Source organism: Fundulus heteroclitus, chromosome 14, assembly GCF_011125445.2.
Source record: "Fundulus heteroclitus isolate FHET01 chromosome 14, MU-UCD_Fhet_4.1, whole genome shotgun sequence".
Lineage (NCBI taxonomy): Eukaryota > Metazoa > Chordata > Actinopteri > Cyprinodontiformes > Fundulidae > Fundulus > Fundulus heteroclitus.
In genome coordinates, this window is record NC_046374.1 from 13,908,131 (window position 1) to 13,928,146 (window position 20,016).

A 20,016-nucleotide genomic window follows, 5' to 3' on the forward strand; every position below is an offset into this window, starting at 1 on the left:
GTCTCCAAAACAGTAAATATGCAATTATATGCGGATGAAAGTGTATTATATGTTCACGCAAAAAGGCAAAAAACGAAGCTGCTGCAGTACTTTCTGGTGCCGTGATACCAGTCTCTCATTGGCTCCAGGACTCCTGTTTATCATCTGTGTTAGTCAATGGAGAGACATTAGACGTGGTTCAACAATTTAAACATCGTGGAGTCGTTTTTGATTCCAATTTAAGTCTAAGAATTTCACTTATAATTAAACTTAATCTGTCAAATTTTAAACATATAAGACCTTCTCTGATGACATTATCTGCAAAGGCTTACATGCGTGCTATGATATTCAGTCATATTCCTACTGTTACACTACATGGTCTCCCACTTCAGAGGTCATTTTGAAGCCCCTAAAGTCTCTTTTTAAGAAAACACTGAAAGTTCTTGACAAAAAGGCCTTTACAGTATCATTATTGCAACACCGTAATTAAGAACGACCTCTTGGATTTTGATAGTTATCAGAGTTTTATGGATGCTGCGTTATTTTTAAAATTTTAATTGGATTTGCTCCTCCCCCTTTAATGTATTTTATAAGCAGAAAAATAATTAATACAGTAAACACAAGAGCATTGACCAGAGGAGATTATGATGTACAATGGCACATGACTAAATATCAGAGGCAAGCAGTCGTGGAACACACTGCTAGCTTATATCAGGATCTGTGGCACCTTCTCCTGCTTTAAAACTCTGAAACATGGGCTTAAAACTAACTAACTATGGTGCACTCATATGTAGATTACTTTGTCTAATTGTTATACAGTCTATCTTTATTGTAACATGTTTTTTGTGTTGTGCTACATAGGTAATGTTTCTATTATTCTGTGCTGTTTGTTTTTTGGGATGCTTTTTGTTCTTTTCTGCGTTAGGACAATGGATGAAAATTACCTGTTGTGCTAACTCCGGCGTATTTACTGTGATGCTTACTGCTAACATGCTAATTAATATAAATTGTCCAAATTTAAATTAATTCATTAATTAATTAAAGGAAAAACTTTTCAGGATGAACCTGCCCACTTCATGCCAAAACAAGATAGGAGGCAATGGAACGAGATGAATTTTATTCAAAGTATAATTATGAAAATAAAATATAAATCTCCCAAATTCTTTTAAATTTATAAGGTTTCTTTCATTATTTTTTTCTGTTCTTGTTGTGTTCATAAGAAAATAGGGGTTGTGTCCATTTGTACTTTTTTTTAAACCAACATTTAACTAGGAATTTAACTTTTCCAAAAAACACAATAATTGCTCCATCATACTTGGATTATTCAAAAATAAAATTGAAAACAAAAAGGACATTTTAAAAAACCATAAAGTTAATTTGTAGAATGGGAAATTTACTAACATTTCACAGTTTGTTTATTTTTGTAGCACAGCTTTGTAATGTCACTGCAGTTTTTTGACACATTCGGCTAAAGTGTGCCAAAATGACAGCTTTACTTTGCACAATAGCAACTAAAAGCTTTGTGGAACAAACAGGCTTCAACTGATTCACTTTTTATTTGCAACGGTTATTGTCAAGATGTCTGTAAAATTTGATGCTTTCCCTAGGTTTGCAAAAGGGTTTTTATGGTGTTTTGTAATGTTTACTTTATTTTAAAAATTGGGCAAGGCAAAAAGAAAAAAATCAGGCATAGTAACAGTTGTAATGGTAGTTCCACTGGAAAGATATTCTTCTATGTCTTACTATTACACAGGTAACAAAAGTTCGCATGTTACCTGCAGCTGGAAATAGGCACCAGCACCCCTTGTGACCCCAATAGGGATAAGTGTGTTAGAAAATGGATTTGCATTATCATTAGGACTGAACTGGATCTTAATTAAGACCAAATAAACATTTTCACTCATGGGTAGGAACAGAAAAAAAATGAATAGCAAAATTTATTTCTATTATTACTTTATTGTCCCAAAGAAGGGAAATTTCGGGCGTATCAGCAGTAAGATGACGGGAAAATGGCAAAAAATGTATAAAAACCCCAAAAAATAAAAAGAGAAGTATAAGAGACTGTAAAATAATGGCAAGTTTAGAACAAAATAAAAAAGTTACTGCACAGTTATAAGATGCACTCTCAGATAAAAGAAATGTGGAGCTAAGCTTAGTGATCAGAAGAAAAAAAATACAAAATGTGCATACATTTAATTAAAAAAATTAAAAAAAACTATGCAATAGCAGCAGGGATGTAAACACTTATTGGGTTTGTTGGGAGCAGTGTAGGTTACAAATCATAAAAGTCTAACAGCAGCTGGAAGCAAGGACTTGCAATAACATTCCTTTATGCCTTCAGGATACTGCAGTCTGTCACTGAAAAAGCTCCCTAGCTCTGCAACAGCTCCATACATGGAGTGGGAGACACTGTCCAACAGTGATGTCATTTTTACCCGAGTCCTTCTGTGTCCCACCACCTGCACTGGGTCGAGGGGACGTCTCAGGACAGAAGCGGCATTTCTCATGAGTTTATCTAACATTGCCTCTCTGCTGGTGGCTGATTGCACCATCTAGTCAAAAAGGTCTTCAGAAGTAGATCTTTGGTTCTGTTTTGTCTCGTACAGTGGATGGAGAATGACATTTGTTGGGCTCTCGCAATACATAAATACATGACCTGAACTGAACTCTCTTGTGATGCACTTGAACCACTCTCTTTTTATAGAAAAGATTACGGTTCTGATTCCAGAAGTTAGTTTTGTTGTAATGCTTCTTGAAAATAGCTGACACCAAAAAGCGGAAAGGCACGTTGTTTGAGATTTAGTTTTGAGGTACGTTAGTTCAGGATAAGCGTTCTTGTTGATATTTTTGAAGCAACTCTGAAGTTTGCCCCTTGTCTCTGCGGGCGACTTTCTAGCCTCGCACGCTGTGAATTGCTGCAACCTCGTGTTCAAGAAAAATTGCCAAGAGGACACTTTCTTGTTGTTCTAATAATTGTGGTTTAATATCAAATATGTTTTCACTACATCACACAGCAAGCAGCATTAGTGTAAATATATAAATATAAAAACAAAAATACACAACATATTCCATATAATATTATGTACATATTAAAATCCTTCAATGTATAACAATAAATGCTAATTACATGTTGCCTATATACAGCAATTACATCTGTGAATTTAAATTATTCAGTAATTGAGTTATACAATATCAAATATCACAGCACGGATAATTCACAGTTTTTACAGTCACAGTGTGCTAAGACTTTCTGACAATGCTAAGCTGCTCTTGATGCTCGTTTGTCGGGCAGACGAAAACAACACAGAGCAGCTCTGACCCCGCACGCATCCAGGCAGCGAAACATGTTTAGCATGTTACTGTGATGTTACTGCTGCTGATTATATTGGTTTGGTTGCTGCAGTAGTTGTTCTTGGCTGGCTGTTTTTCATCTCACCAGCATTTTCCTTTTTCCTGTGAAGAAAGCAAATCAGGATCAAACGTTTGAAAAACCGCACCAGTAAGTCCTGTTTGAAAATATCAAACAAATTTAATCCAAGGCATCATCACAGTCAGATAGGTCACATAATGGAGTGTATACGTTTTTTTAGTTAATTCTGATTTTAATCCCACTTTATTCTTTCAGGTGGTGATAAAAAAACTTTGCATCAACTGTTGCAGTACAAAGAACACAGTTCAAAAAGCTCAAAGATTTGACGTTTTGCCAGTTTAGAACGGTTTTGTTTCATCTCAGATGTTTTTTTTTGTTTTTTTGCACACTGGCTATCATGCATGCCTGATGTGCAGAGCATGCTACAGACACTTTCATGCACTGCAACTACTATAACAACTATACTTCTCCCACTTCATTTGTTGTGTTGAACTAATGTGAGAGGCTATTTTCCACTTACATATTCCATATTTTCAGGAGCTGTTTGGTGAAGTTTGATTTAGGGACGAGACATCGCTGGCTGTCGTCTTTCATGGTGACACTGCAGGTGATGATAAACAGGTGAAATAAACCAGTGATCGCTGGTGATTGCAACCTTAATTCGTTTTGTTTTTTTTTGCAGGTACTTACATCACTTCGTGTTTGCTGCAGTATGGACTGGGTTCATACTCTCTGACATCAGCGATGAGCGAGATATTTGCTCTTGTGGTAGCTTTTATGCATTTGCAGGTCAAAATTCCTGGAGGAAAAAATGACAGCATACATTAAGAACAGAGGATGCACTCATTGATATAAACATATGTCATGATAAATACAGGTTGTGTGAATGAAGAAAAGCTTTGCACAGGACACTTACTCGCTGAGGCACAGAAGGTGATGCTGGCCAGAAGGACGATGCACTTGATTGTAAAATTCATCCTTGTGAAGATCAGCAGAGTTTACTTAGCAGGGATTTGGTTCCTCTTTGATATGAAGGGTTCTTCACTCCCGAGGCTGTCTGACTGTGCAGCACCATGAGCTTCGCCTTTTATACACAAGATGAACACTTGGCAGGTGAGTTTTCTCTGGAACTGAGCAAAAAAAACAACTTTCATTCATTCCTGTTGCTGCCCCCGTATCTTTTCCACAGAATTTTAGGAGCCGGCTTCCTGCGCGTCACAAACGTGTAAATCGTGTCGAAACTCAACTGCCTTCAAGGCATTTTCTGGGCCATGGGTGTTGGAATGAAAACACTGTATCTGCTGGTTAGGTAAGACTAATGACTCTCACTTTTCACAGTGGTGATTGAAAACAATGCTATTGTCACTGATCTTGCATGGCTTGCGGCCATTCAGTTGTACCTGGATGAATGATTTAATTTTTTTGTTATATGAAGTAGAGGATTTTTCATGACAATGAAAAATATGATCATAATTGGACAGAAACTTTACAATATTTTTGCTAAATGTAGGTTTCAAATTGCTTCTTGCTTGTTTTATCTGTTCATGTACAATGAATTCATTCAAAAGCATTCATAAATCCCACAGGAACACAGGACTGTGAATTGGCAGAAAAACAATATATGATTTTCAAAAAATTTTTACAAACAAAAATCTGAAAAGTAGGATAAATATGCCCTTAAATAAAATCCAATGAGACAAATCATCATGAGAAGTTACCCAATTAGCCCATGCCGCTCAGCTACACTGTAGAAAATAAACCATAGCTCAGTTTGGAGAATCTGGTGAAAGGACCACTCTTAGTTGAGCACGCCACAAATGTAGACTTCAGTGGCAAGATGAAAGTTATTGTTGAAAGAAAGCAGTTTAAAGCTTACAACAGGCCATGCAAGCGACACATGTGGAAGAAGGGACTCAGGTCAGAGTGGACCAAAACTGAACCTTTAACACTATAGGCCTGATTTTCAGATTCCAAATAAGAACTGCTAAATTGTGTCGACAGAAAGAAAACTGTGAGAGCAAAAAGTGGGCGAGTTGCACCTGATCTTAAAAGATATCCACAGTGGATAAGAAGTACAAAACAGATTTGGTCTGACCCATTTAAATGAGGAAACTGTGTCTATTGCTGACAGTAGATATGACAGGGAGATGCTGTCAAAGAGAGGAAGTTCAAATCCTCTGTTTTTAATGAATGGAGAATTTCAGCTGATAAACTTTGTCTTGTAGACAATATTCATTATCTTTTTAAATAAAGAAAAAAGGTTGCTTTGTCAGCAGACATTTTGAAAAACAGGAAAAAAAAACTTTTACGCCTCTCTTTAATGAGAAAATATTGCAGCTGTCAAATCATATCTATCCCTGTTTATCCTTATTCTACAGGTTTGTGTCTTGATTTAGGTTTTTGTTTATTTAGGTTTGGACTTTTGTGGACTAATTTGGTTCCACAGCCACCCGTCATCATCCAATAAGCTCAGCAACCTACCAGCCACCACTCTGCACCTGATTGTAATGTTTGTACTACAGTACATAAAGAAAGCCAAGTCTTTAAAAGTTATCTAGTTTATTAACTAAATGCATTAAAGACTGTCGCTAGGGTTTACAGCCCAGCCTGCTCTAGTCTGTTTTACTGGTGCTCATGTGCTCCGCCTGGTTAATCGTGAACTTTTTGTCCTGCGCTCTGTATTACTGGGAAATATTTGCTACTTCGGGTCGAGTCTGCATCACCCCGCTACTTGTGCTCAGTTCATGATCGTGTTTGGTTCAATCTGCATCAAATATTCAAGTTAGCTCCTGCCTTCATCATTGGTTTAAGTTTGTCACTGCCTTTTTGCATCTGATGAAGTCTGGTTCTGCCTATACCTCCCTGCCTCAGAACAATAGCATTACATGTTGGTGTATCAGTGACGGTGGTCTTGTCAAATGAGACAGCTGAGCAGAGCTTCTCAAGCTCCTGTTGACTGAAACTTCCTTCCAGTCATTGGAGGTAATTATAATAACTAGTTAAAAGGAAATAACACCATAAATAGGTCTGTTCACGGTTTCTCCCGTTTTGTCCCCCATTGACCGCTGGCAATAGGCACCAGCTCCTCTCGATCCCTGCATGGATAAGTGGGTAGAGAACACAAAGGAAGGAAGTTTTAGAGACCGTATTGGAACAATAAGGGAGCGAGTTGTGGATAACTTGTGGACCCGTGCTCTACAACGACCACACATCCCAGAATAACACACGTGCGTGTGTGTGAACCATGAGACCTGCACAGTGTCCACTCTTCCCCCTCCCCTCTTCCATCCTCTCAGAGCGACTCCAATGGCTGCATCCAGCTGGGTAAAACAGTGTTTACAGCCTACAGGCTGTTCCTTGGAGCCGGTTAATATTCAGCTTTGTTTGTTTACAAGCATGCCACAATGTCTAGGATCGGGTTTGGTTTTTGGTTTAAGTGCATGAAGATTAATATTGCATCTCTCCCCTGCCCCCAACCCCGCGCAACGCTGCAACTCTCCCAGGCAGCAGTACTTTTCCCCCACAAAAATTATTCTGTTATTCAGACAGCCCAAATATGCTCACATGCGGAGGGACTCTGTCCTCCTTCTGTTATTATACCAGTGCCTTTTTTTCTAACCACAAGCGCCGCAGGCATTTTTGCATTCGAGTTTGCACCTGACTTTCAGAGGTTATAAATATAGAGGCGAAAACTGCAACAACTGTGTTTCAACATTTGAAAATCGCTTTGTGAGTATTACGTATTTACATTCCCATAACCCCTCCAATAAATTTGCATGGTTTTCTGATCTGCACATTCAGGAAGGCACTTACCTAAACATGTTGGTTCTCACAGTTCTGCTCAGTTTACAGACACATACTGCTTTGCTCCTGGTTTGACAATCAACTTTGCACACACTAATCACTTTGTCCCCGTTTTAATGCGTGCAAACCTTTTTGGAAACCTTTTGGAAATGTGTGGTAGCAAAGCAAAACTTCACATCAGCCTGAACACAACATCCCTACAGTGAAACATGGCGGTGGCAGCATCATGGAGTGGGAAAGGGAAGCTGGTCTGAGTTGATAGGATGGATAGAGCTAAATAGAGGACACTCTGGGATAAATACATTTAAACTGCAGGTATCAGAGCAATGCCAGCATTTGCTATTCTCCCCAGCTTCTTTTGATGAGAAAATAGTTTATAAAACTTTTTTGACATAACTACAGCAGCAATCCATAGGCACGACACACACAACGGTGCCACCTCTTGGCGGCATGGCAGCTCACCATGGTATGGTTGCGTTGTATCTGTAGGCCATGTCTTCAGGCCTGTCCGAAAATGAATCAGAGAGCTGGATCTGTTCCAGGTTTCCAAGAGATTTTGTAGCCGTACTCAGCTGACATGTTTTTATATGCTTAGCTTAGTGCGACGGACCACCTCAGGGATATTGGAGCGTGCCAATAGTTTACTCATCAGCGGCACAGAAGACAATGAGACTGATAATCATAGCCAGGATGACGGTTATGTGAATTTTTCTGTGAATGAGAATGTGTTGCAACCTGCCACAGCTGGGAAGCACTTAGAAATACTTAGTAAATTCCTGACCCCTGTGCCACTTTGCTCTGTAACCGGTGGGATGTTAGTTTGAACCCCTGCCCTAACCATCACTTCGGCCGTTTTGCCACCAACAGCGTGTGAATGACTGAATGTAGATTAAAGTGCTGTGGGATTGTCAGACTTGATAAAGCGTCATACAAGTGTAGGCCATTTATCATTTACGATCTCCATATTGCCATCATAGAAGTTAGATTAGACCATCAAATTGGGAATATTACCCATCCTTCTGTAAAGCATTGTTTCCCTCAATTGTAGCAGCAATGATGTGGGAAGAGCAGGGAATCTTTCTGCACCATCAAGGGAATCATGGACCATAAAACATATTTGATTCAAGCACCAATTATTACACACTAAGGTGGTGGACTATTCGTTCAAAAACATGTGACGTCAAAAGATTGTTTCCAATAAGTTCTTGTTTAGGTAGAATCCCAAAAGAGACAACATATTTCTAAAATGGAGATAGAGCAAATTTAAGCAGCTATTAAGTCCAGCCACTGATGAGCTGTGAAAACATAGTTGGATTCATCAGTTGCGTGCTCTAGAGGTTCCCGGCCACTACAATGCTTTTCTACTGAACAATTAATATTCTATTACCCAATCTCTTAAATGGACTCAAGATAATAGCAGTGCTTCACGTGAGAAATATGTTCCATCAGTTTGACATCAGTCCCCCTGAAATCCAAAACACGCAGGATTCGTTTCCACCCACACATTTTTCTAACTGCAGAGGCCAGGGAACAATGTTCTAAAGCGTAATCCTTCACAAGAACTAGTTTGGATTCGGGCATGTCTTGTTTTGTTGTAGTGCACGGGTTTAAAAATGTCTCAATGAGACTACCTGTATAAATGAAATAATCACAATAATAGCAATAATAATAAAGTTCAGTTCCCACTGAACCAGAACCCTGACTACAAATTTATTCAATGTTCATATTTCAACATTTTAAGATTTAAAATGGTTTAAAACTGAACCGGGTCACCTTTTTATTCATCAGTTTCTCGTGCAAGAATATCCTCTGACAAATGTGTTAAATTTGTTTCTCACATTTGGACCTGTGGTTAGGTCACGATCTGCCACTTCTTCTTTGTCATTTTCTCATAGTGAAAAAAACAAAAAACAAAATCCATGCTTGTGACTGATCTTCAGAGTCAGAGACAAGCCAGAAATACAGCAGTACAATGGTGCTATCTAGTGAAGCTTTCACTCCAGTCTCTTCACTCCCTCTTCTCCAGGCTGGTCCTTTCTGGACTTGTCTTGGTAGTAATAATTGGTTGAGTCATACAACTCAGACCGCAGACCGCCACTATCAGCTTGTCTCTGCCGATCACTTTGCGTCATGTCGCTCTGATGTGGCACCTGTGCTTAGGCATATCATGTAAATCTGTCCTTTTGGCCTGCCACATTCATACTCAATGTGAACACAACTTCAGGGTCTCTACTGGACTCGGTTGTAAACATTTCGCCCCTTCTGTTACCTTTCTGCACGTCCTCCCTTCGACCATCCTCCCCAGGGTTTCTGGGATACCTCTACTGCAAAGTCCTAACCTGGAATAGAAAATCAAAAAACTTTGTTTGAAAAAAAAAAAAATAAACATCAAGCTGATTCACGCTTCTTGCCATCGGCAGATAAGCTGAACTTCCCTGTCTGCAGACCTTTTAAATCCTCTTGTCATTTTTCCTGAGTAAACAGGTTTTATCTGTAATGTTGATTAAAGTGGGGTTTTGTTTCCAGTTTGAGTCAACACGTCTGTTGTGTCATGTCTGTTGAGGTGATCTTAACTGTATATGGTTACGTCCTTCATGAGAGAAACTTCTGCTGCTTTACAGGAAGTCGCAGAAGTCCCATTTTACTCGAAGCCAACAAGCACATCTGAACTTCAAGAGAAGCTGTGCAAACGCGAACCAGACAGTGAACAAAATCCTCTGGAGCGTGAAGGCAAAAAAAAATAATAATCTGATATCATTGCTGTATTCTCTTCACTCTGTTATTGTGGGCCTTCACAAATATGATACCAGCAAAAAAAGAATTGCCTCCTTATATTCTTCCTCTGTTTTTGCTTGTTTTTGAGCCTTTTTTCAGGTCGTCAAACATTTTTTTAATATCCGAAAAAGATAACGTAACTAACTACATAGCACAGTTTTCAAGTAACGATTTTATTCGTTCCAGGGAAAAAACTGTTCAGCATTATCTGTAACCTATGAGAAAAAGTAATTGTTTCCTAAACATAAAAACTAGAAGTGCCATCCTTGGCAGGAACTACCGCGTCCAAAGAATTCGTGGCCCACTCTTCCTTGCGAGATTATTTCAGTTCTGCTGCATTGTTGGATTTTTTTAAGCGTGAACAGTCTGTTTAAGATCAAGCATCTCAAATAAAAGTCCAGACTTTGACCAAAACCTTAGTTTGTTTTCTTTGAACTACTCAGAGGTGGACTTAGTGCTCTGGATCAGTAGCTACGTTTACATGGACTAAAGTAACCAGAAAAAACGGCCGATTAGAATAAAAATGTGTCATGTAAACTCACCAATTGGAATGTTGGGATCAGATTAAGATCAATCAGATTGAAATTGTAATCCTAATCAGAGGGGTGGTTTATGCCAATTGATAATCCCATTAACGTGCATGTAAATGCTTGTCAGGAACAAGTTATTCCGAATCTCTTAATTCAGATATACAGCATTCTATAGTGATGTTCTCAGGATGCTCATTTTATTTCTGTTAATAAATTCTTTAACTTGAAGAGAAGTTGTCACTCATTCATTCTATATGTGTGCAGAGTTTGCTGTTAAAAGATCGCCAGTGCACAAATAATCCCTTTGATGTATTGTCCTGGTATCAGCTCTAGAGCTGATTTTCACTGGAAAATAGCTAACAGACAGAGGGTTATTTATTAAACATTAAATAACTGCGTAATAGCACAACAGCGTATGCATCCTTGTTTGCATAGCAATGCTTTGAACCTGCTTAGCATCTGAAAAAAAAATACTTTTCTATAATCTAGTTTACTGCAAAGTAATTTGGTTACAGGATTGCAATAAATATCACCATCGGGATAGTTATTTTGGTTTGATTTTGACTTTATCAGGTTTCTTACGAATCAAAAAAGGTTGACAGACCCAAAGAGGCATCAGAACCACGATCCGTGGAAAACTGCTTTGACACAAAGTCTTCAGAAAACATCATACAGCGAAATTATGGTATACATTTATTCTGTCTCCATAATTTATCAGAAGACGTAACTACCATTAGAAAATAGGTACAAAATGGCATGGAGGTACATGCTGCCAAAGGGGTGAATAGACTCAGACTACTAGGAAATCCTTCTCTGACATCAGAAAGAAAACCTTCAAACTTCTGACTGATCTGTTAAAAGAAGCTCTGATGGTTATAAACAACATGTTCAGGCCCTCTGTAACAGATGATGCCTTTAAAATCAGGGCCAACCACGGGGTGAGCCTGGTTTAGGACCTCAAATGGTACCTTTGTGACATTTGAACACTTGGTCACACAGTTTGGTATTCCTGGGTCACTTTTTTGTTCGATATCTCCAACTTCGCAGCTTAATTTCATTCCAGAACAGGGGTTTTCTGTTACTTCCGACAGAGTCACTGTTTGATGCAATTTTTTAAAAAACACCCCTGGTCAAAACAGATTATTGGAAAAATGTATTCATTACTTAGTTCAGTTGATCTAAAACATGTAAATATCCTAAAATCGAAATGAGAGGGGAGGTGTGGCAGAATGCTCTCGACGGGATACATTCCTCCTTAATTTGTCAAAGTCACAGAGGTTTTCAAATTCAAGTAGTCCATCCTTTACACTGGTTTAAGGTTAAACTTGCTCATATACAGCCTAACGTTGATGACCTTTTTTGGCCGCTGCGACACAGAATCAGGTAGTTTATCACAGATGTCCAAAGTTGGGTGAGTTTTGGAGATCAATTTTCCACTTTCGTTTCCAAAGGTATTGAAAACTCTTATTGAGCCATTCTGTAAAACTATTATCTTTGGGGTTACGTCACCTAGATTGGGATTAAACGCTGCTGGTAAAAACAATGATAGCAGTAGGAACTCTTTGGCCAGATGGCCAATAATGACAAAGTGGAAGGACAAGTCTCCGCTTACATTTAAACATCTGACACTTGAACAAATACGTTATTCTTTGTCTGGAAATACACAAAAATATATTACCATTTGGCAACCAGCTCTCCAGACTATTAAAGACATTAACTTCAAAAGTTATGACTCTATAATTTGTAATTTTCTTTCTTTTTTCCCCCCCCCCCCCCCAATATACTGGCATAGTAATTTTGAATTTTGTGATGACTCTGTAACAGTGAAAATTGTGCTTCCCCCCCTATTTTTTTTGTACTCAATATACTGATGTGTGTGTACTGGTGCTGCAGGGTGGTGGGTGGGAATGAGGGTTGTTTGTTTTTGTTCTGTTATATGCAAGAGAAAATAATTAAAAGGATTCTTAAAAAAAAAGAAACCACTTAAACACTCAGTGTTTACTTATATTAGCATTTATTGTTACTTAGCTATCAACAACAAGCAGTAGTAATATATAGTGCAGTAAAAGACAAAAAGGCAGTGGATCCACATGCACACACACAAACACACACATATAAACAAGAGCATAAAAATTAATTTACAGCCTTTAAAATATATAAACAGGATGATGTGTTAACCACACAGCTTCACTTATAAATAGCATCATCCAACCACATGGGTTCATCTTGTTTAAATACCACACAAAGCATAAATTCACAGGTGATTTGTTGCTGCTGATGTGGTGGTGGCTGCAGTGGTTGTTGTTGTTGTTGTTGAGAGTTTTGCTTGCCGTGCTGCCTTCCTGTGAAGAAAACGGACCACAGGTAAACATTTTTGAACCAATCGCTGTTAACATTTCTTTAAAAAGAATTAGCAACAAAAGCAGGACATATATTGCTGCGTTAGATGTTGTGGTGACGCGATCCCTGCTGACCGATCGGTGCTCTACACCTGCTCCAGCTGCCACTGATTAACTATTCAGTCTTTTATGGTCAGCTGAAGTGACAAACATTAAAAGGATAAATTTTCACTTACTTTTGTTTTTTCATGTGGTCCAGTAGTGCTTTGGTGAATTTCGACTCAGGGTTAAGACAGACCTGACTTTTGTTTTTCAGTATAACTCTGCGATAAAAGAATAATAATTAACTCCTCAGTCTTGACTTTGGTCTTTTTGGTCTTTTTGCTCTGCAGGTACTTACATCACTTCCAGGCTGCTGCAGTAGGGACGAGGTTCATATATCTTCACATCATGGATAAGAGAGGATTTTACAGGTTTATCGGTTGTCTGTGGACACTGGCACCTCTCAATAACTGTAGAAACAAATACGAAAGTTTAGATTAAAAACATAGTGTATACCCAATGAAACAAAACGTTTTGGCCATGTCTCTTATTCTCGTGAAAGGATTAATTGGAGAAAACCTTAGTAGCGCATACTTACTTGCTGAGGTGCAGACGGTGATGCAGGCCAGAAGAACGATGCACTGGATCGCTGAGTTCATGTTTGTGTCAAATGGTAAAAATGAGCAAAGTAAATTTTTTCCCCCCTAGATTCTCTCCTCCTCAGTCTGAGGGATCTCTCTTCTCTGTGGGTGTCCCTGTCTGACTGTGGAGCGCCATGAGCTCCACCTTTTATACACAAACAGTTGCAAAACAGATGTCTTCTCAAGAATTGGAAAAAAAAGAAGTTCCTGCTCTTCCACTTTCGTTACCCCTACTTTAATGTATCGGCACTCCTCTGAATCATAAGGGCTTCCTGGCTTTCTTTCACAGACTTCCTGTGCTAACTCCCTGCACCCTGTGCAACCTCATGGTGACACAGAAACACCGGCCTCTGTGGAGCTGGACCGGCTGTTCATATTGATCCAATTATGTCAGTAAATCCTAACAGTGATAACCACGTTAACTCCAGGCGTCTGGCCGAGTGCCAACCATCATTCCCAAAACAAGGTTCCCTCTTTTACCCTTAAAAATGACTCAAAAATGAAATATCCCTAAAGATGGTGGTCAATATTGAAGTGATGGCATTAAACAGCTGCCCCAGATTTGTTGGCTGCACGTCCACGTAAATGTATTTTACAGGTCCTCATCTAGTCTGTATGTAAATAGATCCGAATCTGACTACACGGTCATATGACACTGGAATGAATGGGGTAAAAATTAACTGGATTTCGGCTGCATATTCTATATTATTGTTTATGTAACTTGTTCTGCAAAGTTGCCTACGATGATACGTACTGTGAAAGCACTTTGAGTGGTTACCGGGATTAGAAATCACTAGGTTCAGAAAGTAAAAAGCCGGTCCAGAGATTAGTTCCAACCATTTTTATTTCCAACTCCACAGCATAGACAGGGACTAAACTCACCTGATTAAGTGAACAGGATGAAGGAAAACCAGACAGGGTTTTTACTTTCCTGAAGCCGGATTCCCCACCTCTGCGAACACACCATATTAAATAAATTAGATCATGCAATCAAATGAGGTTTGTTTGTCTGATTGAAAAGTACCTCCTTTAAAAATGTATTGAACCCACTTTTTTACTAAGCCCATATTTCTGTATTAAAAATGTTTTTTTTTATTATTTTGTCTGATGTATTGCTCTAATCTTAAATGTCTTGTTTTCCTCAGACAAAGTGGAAAATCATGACATCAACAGAAATAAAAGCTTGAAAACATTGGTTTATAATTCAACTATATAATGTGTTTCACTTAGTGTATTGATTTAGTGAAATAAATGAACTTTTCAATAACATTTACTTTTTCACTGGAAGAATACATTAGGAAGCCAGACTCAATGATAACAAAGACTGTAATGGGAATATTTGTTTGCATGAAGATAACAGTTTTGTGATGTGAACTCTAGCAGCTTTCTGTGGGTGAGAGCGTGCTGCAATCTGATTCAGCTGGAAATGTCTAAATACTACTGTATTTAGACATTGTATGACGTGTATGTTTTTCCCCCAGTAAGAACAGGTCGAACAGGCTAGATAGCAGATCTGTTTAGTGACTCAGAGAGTGAGAGAGATCGTTGATCCATTTCTCGTCATGGGGGTGAACGTAAAACAACAACTTCATTATTTTAAGCCTCACAGTAAGCACCTGACAACAGCTGACTGGAAACGGTAGTTAATGTGCAAGGAGGCCAAGCCTGCAGCTCTATAATGCGAGTAGAAATACCAGAAGACAGCTGAATTCTGGGTGCATTCACACCTGCCTGTTGTGCAGGTGTGAATGCACCCAAACGACCCCGGGTTCGGGACCAGGCAACCGGACCAACACCCACTTTTTGAGGCGATCTCGGTCCTCTACCAAACGGACTCTGGTGCGGTTTGCTACTAGTGTGAATCAGAAACAGGTTCGATCCGACCCAACTACAGAAAACATACGTGTGTTTGGACTTAACGAGCCGTCCTAGCAGAACTGGACGACGACAGAACTCAGCAACCCTGCTGCCAGCATGCTGTGGGACTCCTTCGGCTCGCAGGGCGCATTTCCTGGTTAAGTTACAAAATTAGGAATAAAATGTCCGGAAGCCTATATTTAATGAGCTGGTCTTGACACAGTGATTTAGCCGCTGTAATAACAGAGGTGCTGCACGCAGGATTTCCACAATAGTTTCAGTGTCAAAGAAAACCAGGCCAAATGAAAAAAATAAATAAATAAAAAAACTGCACAGGCTGCCACTGAAGAAGTAAAGTGCAACCCAGTTGTAAACCTGACTTAAAAGAAACAACAACCAAAAAGTATCAGCTTTGGCCTACTTCTGACCACACATTAAAAACCCAAACAACCATCCATACTAACCACTAACTCCCTATTTACTTATTTATCTATACATGCTGCACAATTTTGCCTTTGACTTGAGTGAACATAAAATAGTGGCTAAATTTTCATCTTTCTATGCTGTCTTTTAATTTGCATCATAAAGGCCTCTACATCACCTCCTCTCCTTCCTCCACCCCCCCCCCCCCCCCCACACACACACACACACCCTCTGCAGGGTCCCTTTTCCCCCAGCCCAGGAAAAAACTCACTCACAGCAGAGAATTTGCTCCTGGAAAGGTTGCTTTAATTGAGTCGAGTTGTAGTGTAAGTAACCACGAAACAGCGTTCCCAAAATGAGAAAAGTAATTAGATTACTCCACTACTGAAAACTAAAAAAAAAACAAACATATTTATTTGCTAACGTTGCTATTTGCTAACGCTGTCACTCCCAACCTCTTCTCTGGAATAATGAGCTTAGCTTTATCTGGTGTGAAAAGCAAGAAGCAGGACAGCAAGATAGCTAAAACTAAACATTTTAGTCATTTATGGGGAATCACAGTTTCCTCTTTCTTAAGAAATCGTCAAAAAGGGGAACACAAGGACATTACTATGCAATAAGGAGTACCTAATCCGTGATTTTGAGGGGGAGATAATAGATACACTTATTTTGATGATTGTGTCTTTTTTAGGGCCATAGGTCTACTTTTTAAGCCATCTTGGGGGGGGGGGGGGGACTAAATGTAAAGAAATAGTGCTTTGAGCATTAAAAAAAAACACATAGCAGGAAAAACTCTCGTGATGTAAGGAGCAGCAAGGAGAAGAGGAGTTCACAAACCTATCAATTTTCTAACCTTAATTTATCACAACAGGTTGTTTAAAGATGTTTTCAGGCGAGAAGGTACACCTTCAAACCTCATCTCTGCCGTCAGTTCATCAGAATTATGAGCCAATTTTAATTTAGCTCTGACAGGCGAGCCTGGCATGGGAGACCAGCCCCACTGCTGCTGCGTGCTGCCGGCCAGACTGGATCTGTTTTCTGCAGCTTAAAAGTCACTATAAAGCATTTACTCAGTTAGTGGGGGATATCTGCACATGACAGATATCAACTGTGAAATTTTTTGGCTGGATGAGTTTGGCGATTAAGTTAAATATAAACTGTTTCACCAGTGTGTGTGTGTGTGTGGTACTGACTCATTTGACTCTGTATCTTTTAATAATTGGAAACTTTTCTGCAACATGGCACTCCTGGAGAGTTTTTTTTTTGTCTCTAGTAAATTTACTAAATTATGTAGTTGAGTAATAATTATAAGACATCTATCCATCCATCCATTTTCTTGCCCGCTTAATCCCTCATGGGGTCGCGGAATTGTAAGAAAGATTTTTAAAATAAATATAAAGCATTAACTCTGGATCAAATGCGCCAACAGTAGGTCATACAATAGCCTCTGACATACCTTTGTTTTATTATTAGCTTGATCATAGTAGACATTGGTCTAAAAGGTTTGTCACATTATGTTTTTCATCTCCATAATTCTGAAATGACAAGGATGATATTATTACTACATGCTGTGTATTATGATGTGAGATAGAGGCCTTTGTGACACAACAACAGCAAAAGACTACAACGCAGGTACGTTCTGCCTGGCTGTTGTCTGGAATGGTGAGACCCCTATTTAATTTTACTGTGTTTTTATTTTGTTGTATGGCTTGAAAAGCATTTTGTAGTGTATCTAATTATAATGTTTTTAGTCCATCTGATTTTGTTTTATTGTTTTTTATTATGAACATTGACCATGATAATAATCATATCTACATAAATGTATTGCAATTCTAACTCTTCACACACACACACACACACACACACACACACACACACACACACACACACACACACACACACACACACACACACACACACACACACACACAGTAGTTAATTTACTTGATTACATGCATTTTATACATGTAATTAAGTATAAAATGCATGTAATTTATTTGATAATTGAACTCAGTAGCATTCAAAGTTCCAATAACAGTGAAGTCATGCAAATTCATTGACATTTTAGATGTCAAAAGTAACTATGTGGTTACTTTTCCTAGTAACTAGTTACTTTGATAGAGCAGTAACTGAGTTGCTAACTCAGTTGGACATGAATGGAAACAAAAAAAGAGATTGTCCCGTGAGTATGTAGAATAAAAGAAGTCCCTAAAATACGTCTCTAACTGTTCCACATGTCATGGTGTCCATGCCATTTAATGTCCTTCACCTGGACCCCCAAATCTTCTTAAGGGAAACCTTGTGATTGAGCCACTGATTGATTGCTGTTGCCAGTTTCCTGATGGTGTCATTGTGGTCAATGAGGTTGTGTCAAACTTCTCCAAGAAACCACATTTAAAGCACTTTCATTTCTTAAAAAAGATATTTGACACAAACAAGGATTTCATTGATCAATGGCTTAAAGGACACAGTTTAGGTAACTTTTCCCTATAGTGTGTCGTTTTTATGCTTTTCAATGCTGGGGAGATTTTGTCCTCTGTGAATAAAATATATTGTTGAAAGTGAGATATTTATCACATCAGAAGAATGTGAGCTCCTCGGGGGAGTGCTTAAGTGTTCAGAAACACTAAATAAAGCAACTGATGACAAAATAATCCACTCAGTGTTTTACTGCTTTGGAGATTTTAGGGATTAAAATCTTCTGTTTCTGTCGGTCGACACTGAGCTCTGTGAGGTTACGTCATATTTCTTGTTCTGCATTTGTTAGGCTACATAATTAAGCTTATTAGGCTGATTTTTGCAGAAAATGTGAAACGGTGAAATTTGACTGTAACAGCTGAAAATGAATGCAGTTGACTTCATGCAACATAAGATAAGAAATACCTACATTGTCCCCCAATGGGGAAATTTGGCATGACAGTGGCAAAACACATAGAGTTACACACTAGATCAATGATGAAAAACAAGCTAATCGAAAGCTCTTAAGCAACAGAAAGAGAACTTATCAGAAAAGGCAAAAAATAAAAGAAATAAAGTATTTCACAATTATTGATTGACACGACATAATTCGAGTTAAACAGGAACTCACAACCAATTTACACAATGGCGTGAGAAAAATATGCAGTATTCATGATTGCACAAGCAACACCCCAGAGTAGCTAAAACATGTGTAAATGGACATCAGCATCTGAGAGACAGTGTAGAGGATTTATGATCAGATCAGAACCCATGCGATCTTTAAACAATGAGTCTGTTGTGAGCAGCATAAATAAGTCTAAAAGTAGCTGGGAGGAACGACCTGCAGAAAAGCTCTGTTGAGCATCAGGGATGCAGCAGTCTGTCCCTGAAAGAGCTCTCCAGCTCTGCAGCAGATCCATGCACGGGATAGGAGACATTGTCCATTAATGATGTTATTATTCTTACAGTCCCTCTGCCTCCCACCACCTGCACTGGGTCCAGAGGGCATGCCAGGACAGAGCTGGAAGAAATAAAATTGCTCTGAAAACTGAGGCTCACGCGGCACATAACTGTAAGGTTTTCTTTTCTTATGTTCTGTTCTGTTCACGTACGGCACTTTGAATTGTCATGTTACCGAAATGTGCTAAACAAACAAACTTGCCTTACCTTGCCTTGAAATAAGCTGACTTAGCTTTTACAATATAATTAGAGAAGCTGGATTCACGTGTAGAAGAGAGTCAAAGGCTTCAAAGTGCAACAGTAAAGTAAACATAAAACAAGTAGTTGACTCTTATGTTATCTGTAAAGCTGCTAACCCTTAACGAAGTGTTCTGCTTTTGTAGCACCGCAAAAAGAGTTACAGTAAATATTACTTGTTCAACACATCGACCAGCAAACTTAAACTTGCTTCAGCTCTCTGTTTGCACTCATGAGCAGTTGCTTCTCAGAGTTTGCCTCGCCAAGCGTCTTTCTCCTTGGCCTGAATATCTGCTCACCAATACAGAAAAAAGTCTCTTCACTTGAGCTCCTCAGGGGAGTGCAGTGTTGTACTTAAGGAAGAGCTCTTTTGGCCCGGGCAGCAGCTTGTGCTTGTCAAAGCTATTTGGTGTATCCAAATAAGTGTCTGCTTCACTTTTTTTGAGATTCTGTGGGTTTTGGTTAAACCTGAAGAAGGTTCGCTGTTGTGTCTTTGTCAGTGTCAGCACTGGGGTGGGACTGATCAGGGTTTTGTGCTTCTGAGTCAACAGAGTTGACAGAAGCTCTCGTTTGAACATTACTCTGTAATCGAGTCGTTTTTC

General features: G+C 38.9%; 3 protein-coding genes across 4 annotated transcripts in view; 1 reads left to right on the top strand and 2 right to left on the bottom strand.

Annotated features, from left to right (window-relative positions):
• Positions 1–2,945: 2,945 nt before the first annotated feature.
• On the bottom strand, positions 2,946–4,451 carry LOC105922289 (C-X-C motif chemokine 9). Its single transcript, XM_012858173.3, has 4 exons — positions 4,266–4,451; positions 4,040–4,148; positions 3,870–3,950; positions 2,946–3,432 (listed from the first exon to the last, which is right to left on the bottom strand). Exons 1-4 carry the CDS (start codon positions 4,324–4,326, stop codon positions 3,360–3,362), a joined length of 324 nt encoding a protein of 107 aa, XP_012713627.2. The 5' UTR covers positions 4,327–4,451; the 3' UTR covers positions 2,946–3,359.
• Positions 4,445–20,016, top strand: part of LOC105922291 (protein mono-ADP-ribosyltransferase PARP14) — a 33,585-nt gene continuing 18,013 nt past the window's right edge. The window contains exons 1-2 of one of the 2 annotated variants that reach the window (XM_036146334.1): positions 4,445–4,462; positions 4,539–4,658. The gene's annotated coding sequence lies outside the window, so the exon portion shown is untranslated. Of the gene's footprint in view, positions 4,463–4,538; positions 4,659–20,016 lie in introns of those variants that run through there. The other variant, XM_036146330.1, reaches the window with a different exon arrangement.
• LOC105922290 (C-X-C motif chemokine 11-1) lies at positions 12,444–13,703 on the bottom strand. The gene is made up of 4 exons (XM_012858174.3): positions 13,438–13,703; positions 13,198–13,309; positions 13,034–13,120; positions 12,444–12,800 (listed from the first exon to the last, which is right to left on the bottom strand). The coding sequence occupies exons 1-4, from the start codon at positions 13,496–13,498 to the stop codon at positions 12,713–12,715; spliced, it is 348 nt and encodes a 115-aa protein (XP_012713628.2). The 5' UTR covers positions 13,499–13,703; the 3' UTR covers positions 12,444–12,712.

Bases quoted from the DNA above. Each gene is read 5' to 3' on its own strand.
- LOC105922289 (XM_012858173.3), bottom strand. From the start codon at position 4,326: ATGAATTTTACAATCAAGTGCATCGTCCTTCTGGCCAGCATCACCTTC. The intron at 4,149-4,265 runs GTAAGTGTCCTG...TTTTTCCTCCAG, and splicing joins CACCTTCTGTGCCTCAGCGA to GAATTTTGACCTGCAAATGC. The intron at 3,951-4,039 runs GTAAGTACCTGC...CATCACCTGCAG, and splicing joins TGCAGCAAACACGAAGTGAT to TGTCACCATGAAAGACGACA.
- LOC105922290 (XM_012858174.3), bottom strand. From the start codon at position 13,498: ATGAACTCAGCGATCCAGTGCATCGTTCTTCTGGCCTGCATCACCGTC. The intron at 13,310-13,437 runs GTAAGTATGCGC...TTGTTTCTACAG, and splicing joins CACCGTCTGCACCTCAGCAA to TTATTGAGAGGTGCCAGTGT. The intron at 12,801-13,033 runs GTAAGTGAAAAT...TTTTCTTCACAG, and splicing joins GACCACATGAAAAAACAAAA to GAAGGCAGCACGGCAAGCAA.